General features: G+C 39.1%; 1 protein-coding gene across 1 annotated transcript; it reads left to right on the top strand.

Moving 5' to 3' along the window:
* The first annotated feature begins 911 nt into the window (after positions 1–911).
* LOC116684958 (junctophilin-1) lies at positions 912–19,265 on the top strand. The gene is made up of 5 exons (XM_032510311.1): positions 912–945; positions 3,459–3,725; positions 5,842–6,272; positions 10,612–10,708; positions 14,513–19,265. The coding sequence occupies exons 1-4, from the start codon at positions 912–914 to the stop codon at positions 10,690–10,692; spliced, it is 813 nt and encodes a 270-aa protein (XP_032366202.1). The 3' UTR covers positions 10,693–10,708; positions 14,513–19,265.
* The last annotated feature ends 495 nt before the right edge of the window (positions 19,266–19,760 follow it).

Raw genomic sequence — 19,760 nt, 5'->3', positions numbered from 1 at the left:
TGAGTATTTACATTACAATAGAGCAATATCCATCATTTAGTTGTTTCATGACCAAAAAAATGTTTCAAATTGGAATACTCAATTTCTGTTATGACCCGTTAAACAAATAAATTACGGCTGTCAATGGTAACGCATGCGATTCATTTAAGAAAAGGAATACGTTATTTTTTTAATGCAAAGTAAGCATTATATGAAGTTTGACCCCAACCTCTTCCTGTTATCACAGCATGGATGGTTACGCTTTGTGTTGGATACCTGTTGCACAGCGAACACAAGTAAACAGAGGAGACGGTGCCCACTAAACTGAATGGCAAGTTTCCTATTAAAAAGCTTCTAGATGGAAGTTTTAATAACACCAAAGTTGTCTGCACTTATTGCAGTGATGAACTGTCCTACCAACGAAGCATGATACGTTTGAAATACCATCTTCAGACAAAACACATTTTGCTTGCCCCTAAAAGAAGATGATGATGATGATGAAGTACTACACAAAGCTACAAATTTCTCTGTCTGATTTTGAAATTAATAAGAAGACACGTATTATTTTTAGACATTCCTTTAATGACAGATTTTAGGACCTGGATACTTTTTTTCTGCATTTACTGCATTTACTACAGGCATTTATTTAAATCCAGTGACAGATGAGACTTCAGGCTATCTCTGTTTGAACATCACATCACTATGGAGTACAGTGGTAGTAAATCATCGGATGTCAAATCATGATGAGAGAGGAGGAGTTTTGTTTTGAAACAAAATTTTGAACTGAGCCATGCTGGTTTTGAAAAAGCAGTCTTTTCAGAAGTAAACGGATCACTTGCACTAGCATCCAGTTTAAAAACACAGAGAAAGTGCAGCCAGGGCGAGTTTGTCAACAAAACTGCAACAGCAAAACTAACTAGTGTAATCGCGAAATGGGTCGCTTCACACTGCAGGCCCATCAACATAGTTCAGGACCGGGGGCTTTAAGACCAGAGGTTTCAAGACATCATTCATATCTCCACCTTTATTTATTTGTTTATGGTGATTAACTTGATTACATTTTTTAATCAATTGATAGCACTAACGTGCCACAATTTCTGCTAGTATTGCTGCTGACTAACTAAAATATGGCAGAATTGATATTAAATAGGTTGTGAATTAGCAAAATGTGGCAACCCAGCATCATGGCGTCATCCGTGAAATAGTCACAAAATTGAATTTATTGATTCCTGCACACGGACACGATTTTCCCCGTTTTTTATGTGATGCACGTTTTTTAAAGAAATTTGTTTAAATTAAAAGCATGTTTAATGACTGCACCACATTTTTTTTCTCTCAGTGACTGACTGCAGCAGAGCAGCTGTATAACTTCACTGTTAATGGTATTTTTACTACTATGCTGCTTTCAACAATTATCAATCAACAATTATTGACTAGATGTTATTATGGTTTTTATTTTAATATTATTTCGGTCTTACTACCGGTGAAATATATATATATATAAGAGTATATGCTGTGAGACAGAACACGGAGATGCAGAGAGATTTTCTTGGCAAAAGAGATGTGATCACTAACACAGATTTATACAGATTTCTGAACAATATTTTAGAGAAATAGGCCTTTTGTGTATGTAAAAAAATCTTAGATCTTTGAGTTCAGTTTCATTTCATTTTCATTTCATATATTTATTATACAGGAAAGTTAGAAAAAGTAACATTACATTACAATATAAAAACGGGCCTGACTCAGTTTAAAAACGGGTTTCAGCAGGTTCCTGTTCTTCAGAAACATAAAACATGGGTACAGCACGTCAGACATTAATACAAGACATCAATATAGAAAAATACATTTCGACAACTGCAAACAATACAGTTACATAAGGACAAAGACATTTATACGAGACATCTGCTGACCGAAAGAACCGAAAGAACGAGATCCAGGGTACAAGCGTCCGAAATGGGTTTCCTCAGGAGGGTGCCTGGTGTCTCCCTTAGAGATAGGGTGAGAAGCTCAGTCATCCGAGAGGGGCTCGGAGTAGAGCCACTGCTCCTTCGCGTCGAAAGGAGCCAGTTGAGGTGGTTCGGGCATCTGGTAAGGATGCCTCCTGGGCGCCTCCCTAGGGAGGTGTTCCAGGCACGTCCAGCTGGGAGGAGGCCTCAGGGAAGACCTAGGACTAGGTGGAGAGATTATATCTCCAACCTGGCCTTGGAACGCCTCGGGATCCCCCAGTCGGAGCTGGTTGATGTGGCTCGGGAAAGGGAAGTTTGGGGTCCCCTGCTGGAGCTGCTGCCCCCGCGACCCGATACCGGATAAGCGGTTCAAGATGGATGGATGGATCCGCTGGGCTAGATAAATACGGACAGTGCAAACAAGGCTTGGATAATACATAAACAAATTAATTAATGCGTGCAAGTGTAACTGTTACAAAGGAGCTGTTTGTATGCCTTTTTGAAATATGTGATGGATGATAGTGTTCTGATGTGATACGGAATGTCATTCCAAATCTTGGTATATGTATAAAAAAAAGATTTCTGACCAAAGTTCTTTTTGTATGGGGGAACTGGGATAAGTGCCTGTGAGACCAACCTAGTGAGGCGACCTGGTCTCATGTGTGTCGGAAAAAGTGCAACAAGTGCTGGTAAGGCGGTATTTTGAATCTGAAAATAAAATGTAATTGCGTGGCTGTTTATAAAGTTTTCATAAGTCAGAGCCTTAGAGCGTTCAAGTGCAATACAATGGTGAGACCATTTTGGAAGGTTACTGTGAATCTTGAGAGCTCAATGATATAGTCGTGCTATTGGTTCAGTGATTTCCTTCGTGGTAAGTGACAGTGTATGGAAAATGGGGGCAAAAACAAAAGTGTTTTGTTTCTAACTTTGGTCAGTGAATTATACTGTAGCAAATGGTGTCATGTGGCGTTTTAAAAAGTGTAAGCACACACAGCTTTACTGGCATTGCCTGTGGCAGACAGGTAAGCTTGATCTGCACTTATCAATTGAACAATCGTTCCAAAAAAAATGTCTTCAAGGAAAATTCCAGTGTATACAAAATGGGTCTTATTTAATAGTTTTGGCCATCAACTTTCTTTGCTGAACACTTTGACTTGAGCATTGTACTTTACTTTGCACTTTATATATTTCTGTTGAAATGCATCAGATGGCGCACTCCCCACCTGGATCATGTTTTATGAGTGCACTGATGCAAAAGCTGTCAGTAATAGTACAATTTAAGTTCAGCAGGTCAAGAAACATGATTAGACAAGTAAATTTTGAAAATAACTTTGCAGTCACCCAAACATATTTGGAAGAAATAAAGCAGGTGAACTATTTTCAGACATACAGTAATTCCAATTCAACTTAGACCAACTCTACTTACCGCAGTTGTGTGCACACAATTTTTTTGTGCATGTTCTCATTACCCTGTTTGCTTTAATATTGTTTTTCTGTGCATACAAGCTTTTATAACTTCTGTTATTTCAGGCCCTGACTACATACGGCAGAAGTATAATGAGCCAGTAGAGGTAAAGGAGGTTCCTGTGGAGGAGAAAAAGGAGAAGTTCTCATCAGGGAGCCCGCATTTCTACCGGAAAGGCACAACACCCAACCAATCTCCATCTCAGAGCCCAGGTCCCAGCCCCACTGCTTCACCCACTGTTGTTAAAAATACCTTTTTTAACAGTAAAGTTGATGCTGCCGTCACTCCTGGGAAAGAGAACAAAACCCCAACAGCTGAGTCTTTGACAGCAGGTATACAACTTGGGTTATTTTTTAACTGACCAGCATGTCTTTGTAATGAAAAGTCATTCATCCGCAATTAATAGTTATCAAGGTTACAAGGTTAATTTTTTTGTCATTTTACAACCCAGGGTTGCACAACAAAATGTTAAGTGTAATAATAATAATAATAATAATAATAATAATAATAATAAATTGAATTTGTATAGCGCTTTTCCCGAGCTCAAAGTCGCTTGACAGTGTTTAATAACAACAACAAAAAAAAAGAAAAAAAAAAAAAAAAAAAAACTAAGGATAGGCAGAACAGAAAAGATGGGTCTTCAGACGGGACTGAAAAATGGTGAGGGACTCAGAGATGCGGATCTCATGGGGGAGGGAGTTCCACAGCCTTGGAGCTGCCCTGGAAAAGGCTCGGTCCCCAAAACTGCGGAGCTTTGACTTGGGGACATAGAGGAGACCGGCTGTGGTGGATCTGAGGTAGCCAACTTCACACTACAGACACATCAATCAGCATTTTTTATTTGTCACATGAAATCGTACAGGGTACAATTCCAGTGAAATATAATCCTATTAACTCCTTTAACTGCTTCCACTTGTGCATAATTCATCTTACAATCTGTGTGAGTGTGTGTGTGTGTGTGTGTGTGTGTGTGTGTGTGTGTGTTTGTGTGTGCGCTTGTGTGTGTTATCTCATCAGAGATAAGGCCCGGGTGGTTTATGATTCCCCTAGCTTTTTTCAAACACCTGGTGGACATATAATTTAGTCCACAAAGGTACTCGAAGCTGTCCCCCTTTCTATTTAGGAATTGATGATATTAACAGAGGTGTAGTTCCTTCCCCACTTCTTGGCTAAACACAGGGAGTAAAGCATGCGGCCCAAAACACAACTATGGGTAAGGGTTGCCTGACAGGATTTAAGGATTGCACAGTGCACATTAAGGTATTAAAACCCAGTTCCTTGAGCTTTGTGAGGAGCCTGGAGGAAACTATGTTATTAAATGCTGAACAGCAGTCTCACATAGGTTCCCTTCCTCTGCAGGTAAGATAGGGTGGTGTGTAGGAAGTGTTCTATGGTGTTGATTGGTAGGGACGGTGGTTTACTGGTGCTAGTTACTCACCACATGTATTTTTTGAAGCACGTAGCACATATGACAGAACGAGCCAGTAACAGGTTGAACACTGGCACTAATTGGTCAACACAGTTTGAAGACCCGCCACTGATTATGATACCATGTTTCATGGGCTAAACACAGGACTCTCAGGCCGATCAAGAGCACACCATTTCCCCACACAGGCCACCTTTGGCATAGTGGTAGAGCCACAGTGGTTTGATCACTCGCCCCGCAGTCCCATCTCGAGGTGTCCTTGGGCAACACACTGAACCCAGAGTTGCCCCGATGCTGTGCAGTCGTTGCGTAAATGTGTGAGTGTGTTTCTGATGAACAGGTGGCACATTATACGGTGGCGTCGGCCACAGTGTATAAATGTGTGTGAATAGTGAATGGTTCCTGTACTATGTAAAAGCCCTTTGAATAGTCAGTGAGACTAGAAAAGCGCTATATAAGAACAGTCCATTTACATTTAAATCCACACTATAGGTGTCACACAAACCTGGGTACCTGCCAAATTGTTTCCCAACGCAATATCAATTCCATCAAGCGGAAAGGATTGGGCTATGGTCAACCCTTCCGGCCTATTTGGAATGTTGAACTATTTGGTGGTCAGCTGTAATTACTGCAGCAACCAGCAATGTACATAGAAAGAGATTACCTAACTCACAAACCATGCATCTATAAAAGTGCGGATTAGTCACTTCATCATCAGGTAATTGTTACTTTGCTCACTGTCACTTTGTTAGTGTGGATATTGTTAAGTGAAACATATGGCTGGTGTTTGTTCTTTCCTGTTGCGCCGGTTTGCATTATAAAATTAAACAGAAAGTGTAAAAATGCAATTGTTCCTTGGATGCACACACACACACACACACACACACACACACACACACACACACACACACACACACACACACACAACTAGCTCTACCTTCTTTGCCACAGCCCCAACCAATATACTGTATGTGCTGGTTTTTTGGTTAACTATTTATCTTTTCCTTTCTTCTTCTCAGCAGGCATATCAAAAACAGCATCAAAACTTTCTCTCAGACAGGAAGTGAGACAACAAGAGGACCCTCCAGCAGTCAAACCAGATGTTACCATGACAGTTAGCAGTTACCCCAGCAATGGGCAGATTCACTCCCAGTATCACGGTTACTATGTCAAGGCAGATGTCAAGATTCCGCCACCCGAGGAACCAACTGGTGGGGAGGATGACCTTCACCCATTAAGCCTTGCACGCTTGCCGCCACCTGCCAAACAGATTTGGACACCAGCACTAAAATCCCTGCCAACCCCTAGCCCTTCACCAGCCCCATCTAAAGAGGACACCAAAGCACCAGAACCTCCAAAGCCAAAACGGCAGGAATCAACCAAACCAAAGAGTCTAGTTGAAACCAAGAAAGCTAGTGTGGAAATAGCCCCTGAAATTGTAGAGGAGGAATCGGTAAGTTAGATAAAGTTACCAATACATGATTTTTAGATTAGATTAGATTAGATTCAACTTTATTGTCATCACACATGTACAGGTACAATGCAACGAAATACAGTTTAGAGAGTTTAGAGAGCCTCTGAGCCGCAGCTAGTGAAAGCGCCGCCACATGCACTCTGAAAAGGATATATGCAGACAGCAGGATAATACAAGACATAATATAATGCACGAGACTACATACATGAAGGAATAATTGGTGTATGGTGTCTGTGGATGTGAGTGCGTAGGAGACACAAACTGTGTGGGTTGTTGAAAAACAGCTCAGTTCAGTCCGGCCTTGACTATGAGTGTGTGTGCGTATGTATGTGAAATGTGAGACAGACTGACTGCACTGTGCAAAACAGCCCAGTTCAGCCCGGCCTTGACCATGGACGTGAGGTGGAAACACAAGAAAGAAAGAAACGAGGCAGTCAGACGGATCGGGGGCTGGTTCGGGGGGGTGGTGTATGGTGTGTGTGTGAGAATGAGTTGTGTGTGTAAATGTAGCGCATCAGACTGTCTGTGTTGGTAAAAGTTCAGTCCATCTGCGTGACCTTGGAGAGATAAGCCAGTGCAAGGGAAAGGATAGAATGTCAGCTGCAAGTTGTTTTCCCGCTTCGGGCAGAGAAGGGGGGGGGGGGCGGGGGGGAAACAGTTGATCAGTTTCAATCCAAATTTAGGGTGACTCGGTGGAATTTGTACGAATCAATGTCCATCAATCAGTTGTCACCGACCTCAGCGTCATACGAGCATCCATATCACGTAGTGATTTTTGCAGTCCATCTACCTTCTCTGCCAGTCCGGTGGTTACACGAAGCAACTCCACCGACTGGGCCCTGATGTTATCAATCCCCTTCTGCGCTTCCACGGTCCGGTCTGAGATGTTACGAGACAGTTCACCGGACTGGTTAGCCCTTAGATGTAAAACCTTCATCCCCTCAACCACTCCGTGTAGGCACTCTTTAAGTTCCCCAGACAGCTTGTGGGTGAATTTGCTGGCGGCTGTCTTACCAATTTTCCAATAGGTCAGCGAGACCCCAAGGCCGATGATCAGGAGCCCCACCAACAGAATTCCAATTATCCAAATATCTTCGACATCCTCCACAGTCAGGACATCCAGGCAGACCACCTGCCAATCCCGTGAATAGGAATCGCGAGTGTAGCCTGCAGGGAACGTCCCGCTGGGGCAATGCGGCTCTCCCGGAGAAGCATGTTTAGGTGAAAAAATCTTGTCAATAGCGCTGAGTGACCAGTTAATCAATTCCATGTTGAATATTTCCAGGAAAACAGCAGGCAGGGGACAAAGAGAAAATAAAAAGTATCACAAGACAATCCAGACAGACTGGGAAGAAGCCAAGCTGAGATAAGAGGGGAGAGGAGGAAAAACACGACTGCTCTCGCCAGAAGCAGGAAGATCGTTACGTTGATCGTAACTTGCAGTTTTGAGTGCATTGAGGTGCAATTTGCTGAGACCCAGGGGGAATGTAACAATCCTGCAACCTTGGGAATGTTAATGCCAGCAGTCTCCAGCGTGTTAACTGTGAACTTTAGCTGCCTCTCCTAATGTTAGCTTCAAAAGCCGACAAGTCTTTTAAGATGATAATCTTAAAACAATGATATGATGTTCTTAAAGGGAGAGTGGCGCAGCCTTTGGAGTGTTTTGTGCGGTCAATAGGCTATAATACATCCATGGTTTAATTATATCTAGATCTTTTATCTAAAAGATTTTTAATAAAAACAATGGTTTGTATTTGCTCATGTCACTAGTATAGCGCTGTTGATTAGATGGGGGGAATCCTCTGGCGTGGTGGCACAGCATTGTGTTCGAGGTATATCACTGGACACATCAAGACTACCAATATCTGGCAGCAACAGGTCCCACTCCTGACAACATATTTTTGGGGCAGATAGTGGCACAGCCAGAGATGGCAAAAGTACACACTTCCCATACTCAAGTAGAAGTACAGATACTTGTGTTAAAAAAATACTCTACCTACCTAGCTACCTGGACCTGTTGCTAGACAAGCTGAGAAACCTCAGTGGACATGGAAAAAGGTAATATGCTGTTGCCTACATTTCAAATGAATGTCTGCCAACAGGCCTAAAACATCACATATATGATTATTGTGACAGAAACTGGAACTCCAGGTTGATAAGATTCCTGAAGATGCCTGAATAGCAAGGTAGGAATTCAGTTGTGATTCTGTGAGAATTCACAGATCCAGAGTCTCTTTTTTAATCTTCCCCTTAACATTTAAAGGAATCTACATGTAGGTATGTGTGCTCAAAGATGGCATTTGGAAAGAAAATAAAGGATAAAATATGAATTACTAAACAGACATTAATTACGAAGTTCCCCATACTTTAAGAGTTCGCCAAGAGTGATTCTTGATGCCTACTATCTCAAACATCTCTCTCAGATAAGGCCGAGGATGACTGGGATATTAGAAGTGCAACATACAGTATATTTCCATCCAATTAGATTGAATATGGTATTGAGGACGCAAAAAATAATTTATTTGAAACGTGTTAGTGTGGACCAGATTAGGACTGCTGATTCTAGTTTCCAATTTTGCCCCAGTTGTGTCTGTTAAAACAGACAGAAACAACTTCTCTCTGTTGATGCTTTATTACGATCAAGCAACATGGAGCAGGTGAAGAACACAAACAACAAAATCACTAGCTAACTTACTTCAAATGTGCAAGAACTATAGGCCACAACAACAGGCTTAAATGAACTGACTTGTCTCTAATAAGTTATATGTTCTCAAAGACGCACACACACAATCTCAACTGATTATCCTCTGGACACTTTTATCTCTGTGTGGCTCACAGTGTGAGACGTGTGTCCTTGCTATTCTCCTACATGACAACCTCTTGTACAAGTAGGTAAGGAGCCCATTTTGTAAAGTGTAAGGAGTAGAAAGTACCGATATTTGTGTTATAATCAGAGGTGGGTAGAGTAGCCAAAAATTGCACTCAAGTAAAAGTACTGTTACTTCAGAATAATATGACTCAAGTAAAAGTAAAAGTAGTCATCCAAATAATTACTTGAGTAAGAGTAAAAACGTCTGATTTATTTCTTAACACAAGCATCAATCAGGTAGACAAAAATACAAAATAATCATATTTAGGCAAATTATAGCTCATCCAATCAATAAAATAAATTAAAATGTATTTATTAATTACAAAATAGCTTACTTGAGAGACTTGTCACATCAAATTTGGATGGATACTGCATGTGTAAAAAATATTGTATGCAACCTAAAAGACAAACATCCACCTATCCACAGCAGAAACTAAAACTACCGCTACGTTTCCTCAGGTTAGATGTTGAGTTGTTGAACGCGCACATGTCCGTTTGTTTTGGTTGACACTGAAGGCACCGCATGATGTAGCTGCTGTCTGCGTTGCCTTGGCGACGTTTGATTCTGACGTCTTTGCTTTGCTACGACTGTAAAGCTAATCTGTCCCGGAGCTGCATAGACATATAAAGAAATACCTCTTTATATGTCTATGCGCTGCTGAAGCGAGTATGGTCACGTGACTGCACAACGACGTGTGATTGGTTAAGCACAGTCACTTGGTAGAGCCTTCAGTGGAAGACTCTCTCTCTGTCAAAATAAAACATTAAAATGAGACGTACGATGGGGTAAAAACAATGAAGCGTAGTAACGAGTAACGAGCTCATTGTAGCCTAATGTAGCTGAGTAAGAGTACAGTTTCTTCTTCACTAATCTACTCAAGTAAAAGTAAAAGTATAGTGATTTAAAACTTTTCAAAAACTTACTCAAGTAAATGTAACGGAGTAAATGTAACTTGTTACTACCCACCTCTGGTTATAATTTATGGAGTAAAAGTAAAAAGTCGCCACAAAAAGAAGCAAAGTAAAAATATCAGAAAAATCTACTTGAGTACAGTAACAAAGTATTTGTACTTCGTTACTTCCCATCTCTGGGCACAGCACCCACGGAAGCACCACCAATATCCCGATTGTCGCAGAATCCAGCCACTGCTTCACCCCTCTCCACCTGCTCCCTCTCTCTTCCTCTGTATACTCTGGCTCAAATGAATACAGGTGGTCATCGAATTAAAATGACCTCATCCACATTGTTGAAATCCTTTAGCCTAAATTTTGAGCCACAGCACTGAAAATCTTTTAGATACAAAATCCAAAACCAAAACTTGCACATGTTAAATTTTAAACTATTGATTGAATTTAAGCCCAAATTTTCCAAACGATTCCAATTGAAAAGGTAGCAGGACTACATTCAGAACACATAACACTAAAGATACTTGTCTTGTTTTTTCACAGGGCCCAAACTCTATCTTGGTGGCTCTAGTGATGCTGTTGAACGTAGGTCTAGCAATCATTTTTGTCCATTTCCTCACCTGACCAAATCTGACCTCAGGTAAGAATGTGTATGAACTGTTGTTGTATGTCCCAAAAAGTATCTGCTTGTCATAACTAAGACTGTGTTGGTGTTTATCAGTATAAACGGCACAGGGTCATGAGCATAATTAAAAACATATAAAAATCAAGTGCATGTTTGAACTTTTTAGCTATTCTTTTTTTCAAACATATGTATGTATTAAGTTAGAGGCAGATCCGAGGTTTCTGCCTATTAAAATGAAATCTTTCCTCGCTGTTGTCGCACCAACTGATTGCTCTTGAGGGGAATTGTTGAGTCACTGTAAATTACAGTGTGTTCTAGTGGGAAGTACATGCAACTTTAGGTTTTTACAATGTCCTTTTTTAATGTGAAAAATCTGTGCAGCAAGTGTTAACTTTTATAGGTTTATTAATAGAAATGACAGGAAATAATGTCTGAATAAAAACAGTATTTCTGTTAAAGAAGTGTTAGCAGAGCTTCTTACTAAAATATAATAACATGTGCATTAAATAAAAAAGCCTAAACACAAGCCTTTGGGCTATAAAAATAGGCCTTTTCAGGCCGTTTAATTTTTGCAGGGAAAAACACTTGCTATTGTATTCAATGACTTCCCTGTATGAGTGATATAATAACCACTGATACTTATTCATTTGTAAAACTTTTGCTGGAATTGCCAGCTTTATATCTTAACCCTGCTGCTCTGGCACTCTGGTCCCGTTTAGACCTCGTAATCCGCCCTGAGAGATTTGATCACAAGTGGACTGCCTAGGTGCAAATGCACCCAGGACCCATTAAGTACGCACTGAGATCTGATCCCTCCGACCACACTTGGGGGTTTGGGCCATATTCTTTTAGCAGTGTGTACAAAAATGTGTCCACATTAAGCCCCTCTTATTCTAAATGTGAGCAGTGGTAAAACCGATCTGCACTAACCGTGCCCTTGTTTTCCTATGAGGAGAGTGGTGGAGACAACTAGGATGGTTACCAGGCTTGGCACTAGCTTGCAGTTTTACTGCTGAGTAGGCAGCTTAAGCAGAACTACATACTTGTTCACTGGCTTTGTCCAAAACATCTGCGCTAAAGATAGCCTAGCTCAGGCTCAGCCCCATGTACTTAGAGCTGTCTCCACTTGTGAGGTGATTACTGAGGATGTATTTTAAAAATCGAACCAGCTCCAATGATTGGTTGATGCTCTTTGAGTCCTTAACCAGAACTGATCTTAGAACAATTTCAGTCTTATCATTTCTTTCTACGATATCAAGATCATTCTTAATAATAATGTCACTGACCTTGTTAACAGTTGTCAGTTATTTTTATTTCAGTATTATTTGACCCTTCACTAAGTCTATCTAGTTAGTGTATTATTAGTATGATAGGAATAGTTTAAAATCTGTTATTTTGCTGTTTGGCTGCTTAGCTTACATACTTTCTAATTTCTAATTGTGTGTTTTACTTTTAATGTCACTAGAAAATGTTTAGAGAAAAGATTTAAGGCTAACTGATATGTTTGGTCTCAATACAGTGTACACTGCATGTGCTAGTTTTGAAAGGAGATTTTAGCATACCCGTAACCACGCAAACGTTAGGATATTTTAACTCCTGGCATTTGACGTAATGCTTGGCTGATTAACGGCACTGAAACGAAACTGAAGGATTGCTGGTTCAAGTCCCCATACGCACCAAGGTATGGTGGTGGACTGGTAGCTGGAGTTGCCAGTTCAGGTACCTGGGCACTGCCAAGGTGCTCTTGAGCAAGGCACCAAACCCCCTGCCTTTCCATGAGCAGCCCCCTCACTCTGACATCTCTCTTAGTGCATGTATAGGTACTGAGCATTAGTTAGTTTTTTCCCCTTGGTGGGGTTCATTTGGGCAGGTGTGGTCTCGCAATGCCAAGCCTATCTCAACAGCGCTGTGGAGTAAATTCTGGCTACACCACAGCATTCCTGGATAGGAGAAAAAACACTCGGGGTTTTGTGCACTTCTTTACACTAATCACAATTGTCTTGGGCAGGAAGGAAACAATATTATATGAAGTTAACTGTTTACACAATACAGTACAGTGAGATATAGGCTATAAATTACCTGGATACATAGTTAAACATAATTTGCTTGGTCCTTAGCAAATCCCCTCCAATTTGTCCCAAAACGTCCCAGTTAGATAGTAAATGCCATAAACATTTCTTTGTGTCACTTGACATAAGACGAGGACACAACAAAGACTGAAGAGAACATTATTAACAGGGGCAAACAAGCAGGGAGGGAGCGAACAGGTAAAAAATATTAGGGACTAATCAGACTCAAACAGCAAACAAAACTACACCAGGACACATTAAACTAAACACTAGTTATAATCCAAGGAAGAACCATGTGAAACATACAGTATGAATATAGGAAAACAAAACAGAACAAATAACAGTGAAGCAGGAAGTAATCAATTGGAACCAATCAAATACAGGGCCTGAGTTAACAAAATAAAACAGGAAATATATTAACTGAAAACCACAACAATGACACTAAATCAGAAGAGAAAAGTCTTGGTGATCAGAGCAGGTGTAGTAACATTGCTCGCAAAACAATGTGAAAAAATGTGAAAATTAATTAATTAATCCAACTATAGATGGAGATGCAATAAATGTACACTAGTTCAGAACACAGGACCTTCTTTCTAAATTTACTTTCTCAACGCATTCTCATGAATGGGTTTGTATGATATTGTACAAAAACATGTGCACACCAATTTGTTTGATATCATATGAAATTAGGCAACTGCCAGCTGGTCATGTGACACGGGCTACAGAGCTCCGTAAGATGTTGTTTGTATCAGCGGCCGTTGGTAGTTGAGTTTAATCGACTAAAGGTTACTTTGAGCTGGGTAGAGGGCACCGCAAGACGATGGTCTTTTCAAGGCTGTGGCAGTTAAGTTCAGCTAACAAAAAGTGAGTGTCATGCAGCAACAACAGTTAAGTTTAGGAAACATATTGTGGTTTGGATTTAAACACTTATTTATCCGGCCCGACTTACACCCTCCGCAGTCCACAGCTTTCATATACAGCAGCAGCAGTCAGTGTTGTGCATACAGCAATACATACGTTGAATACAATGCATGAACAGTCTGACTTTCTTGCTCCCGCCCCAGACACATCTGACCAATAACCTGAGTGAAGGTTGTTGCATGGTTTATAGTGATGCATTTTGGTTCCTGGATTTTTCTCTGTGTGTAACAAAACTGAACAAAGGCGAAAATTTACAAATTGATCAACTGATACGGACCAGAGCAAATGAGTGTATAATGCCCTTACCCTTTTGCTCTTGTATGTTTGGTTTTGGAAATAACAGAAAAAAGACTGCTGAATATTGCTCTTACTATAGCCCCATGCACATCACAGCATGCAGAGAAATCCAAAGCTTGGCAGCCCGTACCTAGTTTTGGTAAAAAAGAGCAATTTTATTATTATATTTCCTATTATAGCTTAACTAAGCTATAATAGGAAAATTGCTCTTTTGGGAGGGATTTAGTTAACCGACTGAGTACAAGGCCTCCTTTTAATATACTGTAAGCCTGTTTCATAGAGAGGCCTGGTTCTCTCTGCAGTTGAGGTAAATAATGTGATAATTTTGTTTTTTTTAAACCATTTTCATATGTTTGCAGTTGCACTTTCATCTCCATCCCTTACCTACTGCATATTTGTGCACATGAGACAACAACATAGGAGTTTCTTATTTATTTTAAAATCCAGGTCTTTTTCTAAAGAATTATGTTTCTGTTTACTCTATGCAATATACTGTGTAACACCCTAATCCCCAACTCTTCTGACGCTGCAGGGAACTCATCCAAACTAGTTGCCCAAGTCGCTAACTCTCCATCAGCCAAATGGCCAAAAATGGCCTCAGAACGGCAGACACGGCCAAAACAGAGGACTGAAAATAGATGCGTGAAGGTGAAGAAGAAGTGGGGGGAAACACATGGAGATGAGAGAGGGGAAAAGCAGAGAGAGAGAGAAAGATGAAACCACCCAACCCCCACCCCTCTCTCTCTGGATGGACTGAATGATTTGACTTAACTTGATTGAACTGGCAATGATGATTTGTGACTCCACACTGCAGTGAAAGCTGCTAGTTGAAAATGGGAGTCCCAACTATGGATTCTCTATCAGGCTTAGAAATAACTGGAAGAGTTGAGTGAGTGTGAGTGAGGCCTGGCATCTATACTACCTATAAGTGCCTGCAATGTGTGTGCTTGTCTGTCTGTTTGTCCATTTTTATCCAACTGTACAGCAAATTTGGGAATATTGAAAGGGTGCAATTAAAGGTTTGTGCGTCATCCAGCTTTTCCCACTTTAAGTGATCAACAAGAAGAACAGAGGGAGCCTTTACAGTGTTGATAAGTAATGAAAATTTAATTATTGCCAAAGTTGGTAATATGCCATGTTTTCATTCTTATATACTACCATCAGATCAGCCATTTATACTTATTACAATTACAATTACAATTTAGAACACATTTGCAATTTCTTTCTGCTGTCATCTGTTGCATAATGTGTTTATTACAGTGAGAAACTATGTTCAGCTTCAAGTAAGCATACACATTTTTGCAATGACGGAGGAACTTATGTTGAATTTTGCTGCTTGTACTCAATTTGTTTTGCGAGCATCCATGCGTGTGTGTGTGTATGTGAGTGTGTGGATATAGGTGGGTGGGTGGTGGACTGGATATGTTTAGAGATGCACTTTAAGCTGATGGATGCCAACAGCTGCCTTACTATTTTACAGAGTGACGTAGTGGTGGGTGAGAAGGGCCCAGGCAGGAATGTAAAGCGCTTGGCTGACTCTCCCTCTGCCATGTCCTGGGAGAGTGGCTCTATTTCTATCAGTCTGTTTATTGATCTGTTCATATCTGTTTTTATCTATTTTCTGTGGGTCTCAGTGCCTGCCGTTTTATACACTACATCAGGTGGTATTAGACAATCATAGGAGTTTTTAGCATTTGTAAAACATAACCACAACCTAATAGTTTTAAAAAGGTTAATTGCAATTTTGCAAACAGTGTTATTCCATAGTGTATTTCCTACTTGCAATTAACAAATGAATGATTGAAAGATTCTTTTCAACATGGCCTTCACTGATATTTGCTGAACTATTCATTTATGTTACGAAATTTCCATTTATGTTCCCACAGTTCTCATTAATATTGTGCTTAATTTTACATTGGCTCATCTATCCTAATGATAGGAATGTATTTGATAAAACCCAATTTAAAAGATTTAGATACACTCCTTGATTTCATGAAGTGTAATCCCTCGTAGCTCTCTGTTTGAACATGTTTAGAAGCTTAGCTGTGTTATATTTCAAGCTTGGGCTGCAAATTATTAAAAAAAATGAGTTACTGAGTAATTCAATAAGAATACACTTTAAAAGCAAGTGTACTATAAAAACCTACAAAACTGCCTCAGCATATAACACTGTTATCAAAACATAATGTTAAAGTGCTCATATTATGCTTTTTGGCTTTTTCCTTTTCCTTTATTGTGATATATAGCTTTTTTGTGCATGTTATAGGTTTACAAAGTGAAAAAGCCCAAATACCATCTCCAAAAGAAAACACTGTTCAGAAACTGCTCCAAACAGCTCTATTGTATTCCATCCTTTACTTCCATGATGAACGTGCATCACTTTGTATCACACATCATAATGCTCCCCTAGCTGCTAGTGTGACACACCCTCATACTCTGCTTCTGACAGGATAGTAGTCCTTACCTAGACACTGCGCATGTGCGACTCTAAATAAAGATGGAATAGAAGTTTGATGCCTCACTCGGTAGCTAAAACCGAGACCTTAACACACAGGGTGAAAAGAGGAGCTGCAGTACAACAAAAACTACTATTTTTTTTGAAAATTAAACCATATAACCTATTCAGATATAATCTCTAAATACTATTATCAACCTGAAAATTAGCAAAATATGAGCACTTTAATGCCACTTATAAACTGGTACTTCCTATTGAATGGTAGTAGTTTAAGGGTAAGTTATTGGACTGATGAGGATAGTTTCATGGTGAAATCACACATTTACGTAGCACATTCTAATTTAAGATTATCATTGTTTGAATAACTCTAATTCATTAAGTAATTATTACATACAGGTGGCATAACATTAGCAGAGAGCTGGGAGGACATCAGAGAGTTATTGTTGTAGCCATATAAGTAGGAATATTTTGTGAATGTGAACAAAGTCACTGACCACTGTTAAGGAGGGGGTGTACTGTAGATACACACAGTAGACATAACAAAACCATGGTATGTCTGAAATCCCAAGGTGGTTAGGCAAAGAGAAACAGTGGAAACTAAACAAAACTAAAATTATGAATGACAGTCACAATTAAATGTTATTGTTAAAGGCCTGTGTTGTATTGGAAACTACCAAGTTTTACCTGGTGTACCACTATACAAAGACATGTGATCCATGTACAACACAGTACTTGCTGATATTCTTTTTCGTTTAAACAATGTTTTATGTTTTATATAGCAATATAAATGTATATTGGAATATGCAACTCCTCTGCTCAGAGCCACAGTTCACTTTAGGCTGACTAGGTTGTATGAGTTTCTGGGAAAGGTTGGGGTATTAGAAATTAAAATTTTGTTGTACCATTTTAATCAGCATATTTCTGTGTTCTGTTCTTTGCTAAACCAGCAGTAAAGGACTCCTTTGCTAAGTAAATACCATAAATTGATATTAAGTCTATGATAACGATTTCTCTTATTTTGTCCATCACTATACAGTCCGTCACCAAATTTATGTTTGAGCCTTTTTTACATAAAGTAAATAAATGCTGTATTTGTCATACAGTATTAAACAGTTTAACTACTGCCAACAAACTTATGGTTTAGTAACACAGACAATCCAAAGAGTCTTCGTTAATAACAATATTAAAGTGACAAACAGTCCTTGGAAGAACAATATTAAAAAACAGAACCATAATGTTGATAATATATATTTATTATTTATTCACATTTTGATGTGAAAATAACTTAATTTTAATTAAATAATTTCTTTGCTGATTAAGATGAACAATGATTGACATTCATTGTTAGTGATTAAGCTGTAGTGTGTTGTTAAGTGTGTAGTTTCTGTCTCCCCCATGAGAAGTTCTAAGTAATCACAACAACGCTTTCAGCGCAGCCACATGATATAGCTTTCTGTGATTGCACATTCACCCCCACCCCTCTTCCATGCAGTTGCTAGTAGCCGAAGAGAAAGTCCCCGGATGACACAATCTTGTGAACATAGTCATACTGAGAAATACAGAGAGTTGTGTGGAGCTGAAAGTCTTAATTAGCTTTGTAGCAACTCATTTGGCAATGGCTTGAATGTTCATTAATATCAATATTAATATCAAAGTTACGTACTAAAGCTTTAACAGTCTGTGTCTACTATTTGAAGTATTATCAATTGATTTAGTCATGATACCTGTTGTGTAGCAATGGCCTGCCTAATGATTTATTTTCAGTTATTCAGTTATTAGGACAGACTTGAAAAATAAAGCATTACTGTGATACGATTAGAATACATACGGTGTACAGTCAGGTATACCTTTAACCAGATTTATTAATGGGTTATTAATTGCAATTGAGTGCTTACATTTAAATTACATTTAAATTCTGTAGATTATTTCTGCAGATTATTTAGGGGGTTTACCTCTCACATTTAGATATAGATCAAATGTTTGCAGGGGTTGGATGATGTTGGTCACTTGCATTATTTTCAGATAACTGCACAGCTATGATGCTGTCTCATTGTCAGCATTTTAAATTTACAACTAGGACACTAATACTTATTGTAATCATGCAGTGGCCGTTTGTTCCAGACCAAGAAAGGTTCCACTTAAATGTTGTATGCCCTAAAATATGCTAAATTGTACTTTTGATTGTTTCATTTTGATATCTAACAAGTGGCCACAGTGTCGTCTACGAAATCAACTCCTGTGCGTTTATGAAAAATAACATTTGTAGAAGCCGAGAGCAAGATTAGCTTTCATGTTGTGTTTAAAAACTACATTTCTCTGAGATTATTATGTTCTGTATTCTTTGTTATGTTTTTCAGATGTTTTTAATTTATTTAAAGCTGCTGGTGTGTGAATAGTGCTTTCAAACTATAGTTCTTGCCCTTTGAAATCAGCCACTACTAACAGTAACAGACGTGATGCTGTGTCAAATATATTAATGTATTTGAATAAAAGGTTTAGATTATTTGAAATATTAATTAAGTTTACGTTGGGAGAAGAAAAAATTGTCTTAAATCTGTTTCCACCCTAATTACTGGATTTAGCATAACTTGTTTTTGTTATGATATAATTGTGGTGCATGCAGATATTTGCTGGTTTAGTTTTGCTAATTTGAAAGTTGGAGTAAAATATTGTATAAAGTGTGAATATTCAGTCGGACAGAATTCGGAGTTGGAATGGATTCTAGAAGTTAAAGTCAGTGTGTAAAATAGTTTTGCAAACTCAGTCTCAACAAGGCTGCAGTGTGGTGCCTATTTGTAGAATAATAACTTAATAAAAAGCTCCAATCCTATTTTTTCTCAGGATTCCACTGAAACTCCATCAGAAACAGCACTGACGTGTCTTCTTCATTCCATCACTGGAACTTAGTGCTGTTTACTATCTATAGGAAAATAGCTTCATCTTTTTTTGTTTAATAATAACACTGATGAAAGCCGGCATATGGACCCTATGTTCAGTATAGGAATCCAGTTACTAATTTTTAATTGTCTTACCATACCATCAGGATATGTAAACCACAGAGTTAGTAGTTGACAGAAACTTTGCAGTACATTCAGGCTTGTTATAATAGAATCGCTCAGAGTATATAACATACCGGTAACTGAAAATATAATCATGAAAGTACATTTCCACCGTATCACTAAAGACAAATATTAGCTAATATATTCAACATACATATACCAGTAGTAGATATTCAAAGGCTTATTAAAGGGAGATTAACTCAACACCAAACTGACAGTGGAAAATCAGTTATTTTATAGAGGCATCTCTAAAATTCATGGAACTG

This window comes from Etheostoma spectabile, unplaced genomic scaffold, assembly GCF_008692095.1.
Source record: "Etheostoma spectabile isolate EspeVRDwgs_2016 unplaced genomic scaffold, UIUC_Espe_1.0 scaffold00569425, whole genome shotgun sequence".
Classification (NCBI taxonomy): domain Eukaryota; kingdom Metazoa; phylum Chordata; class Actinopteri; order Perciformes; family Percidae; genus Etheostoma; species Etheostoma spectabile.
The sequence above is the reverse complement of the archived record's forward strand: the minus strand, read 5'-3'. Positions and strand labels throughout refer to the sequence as shown.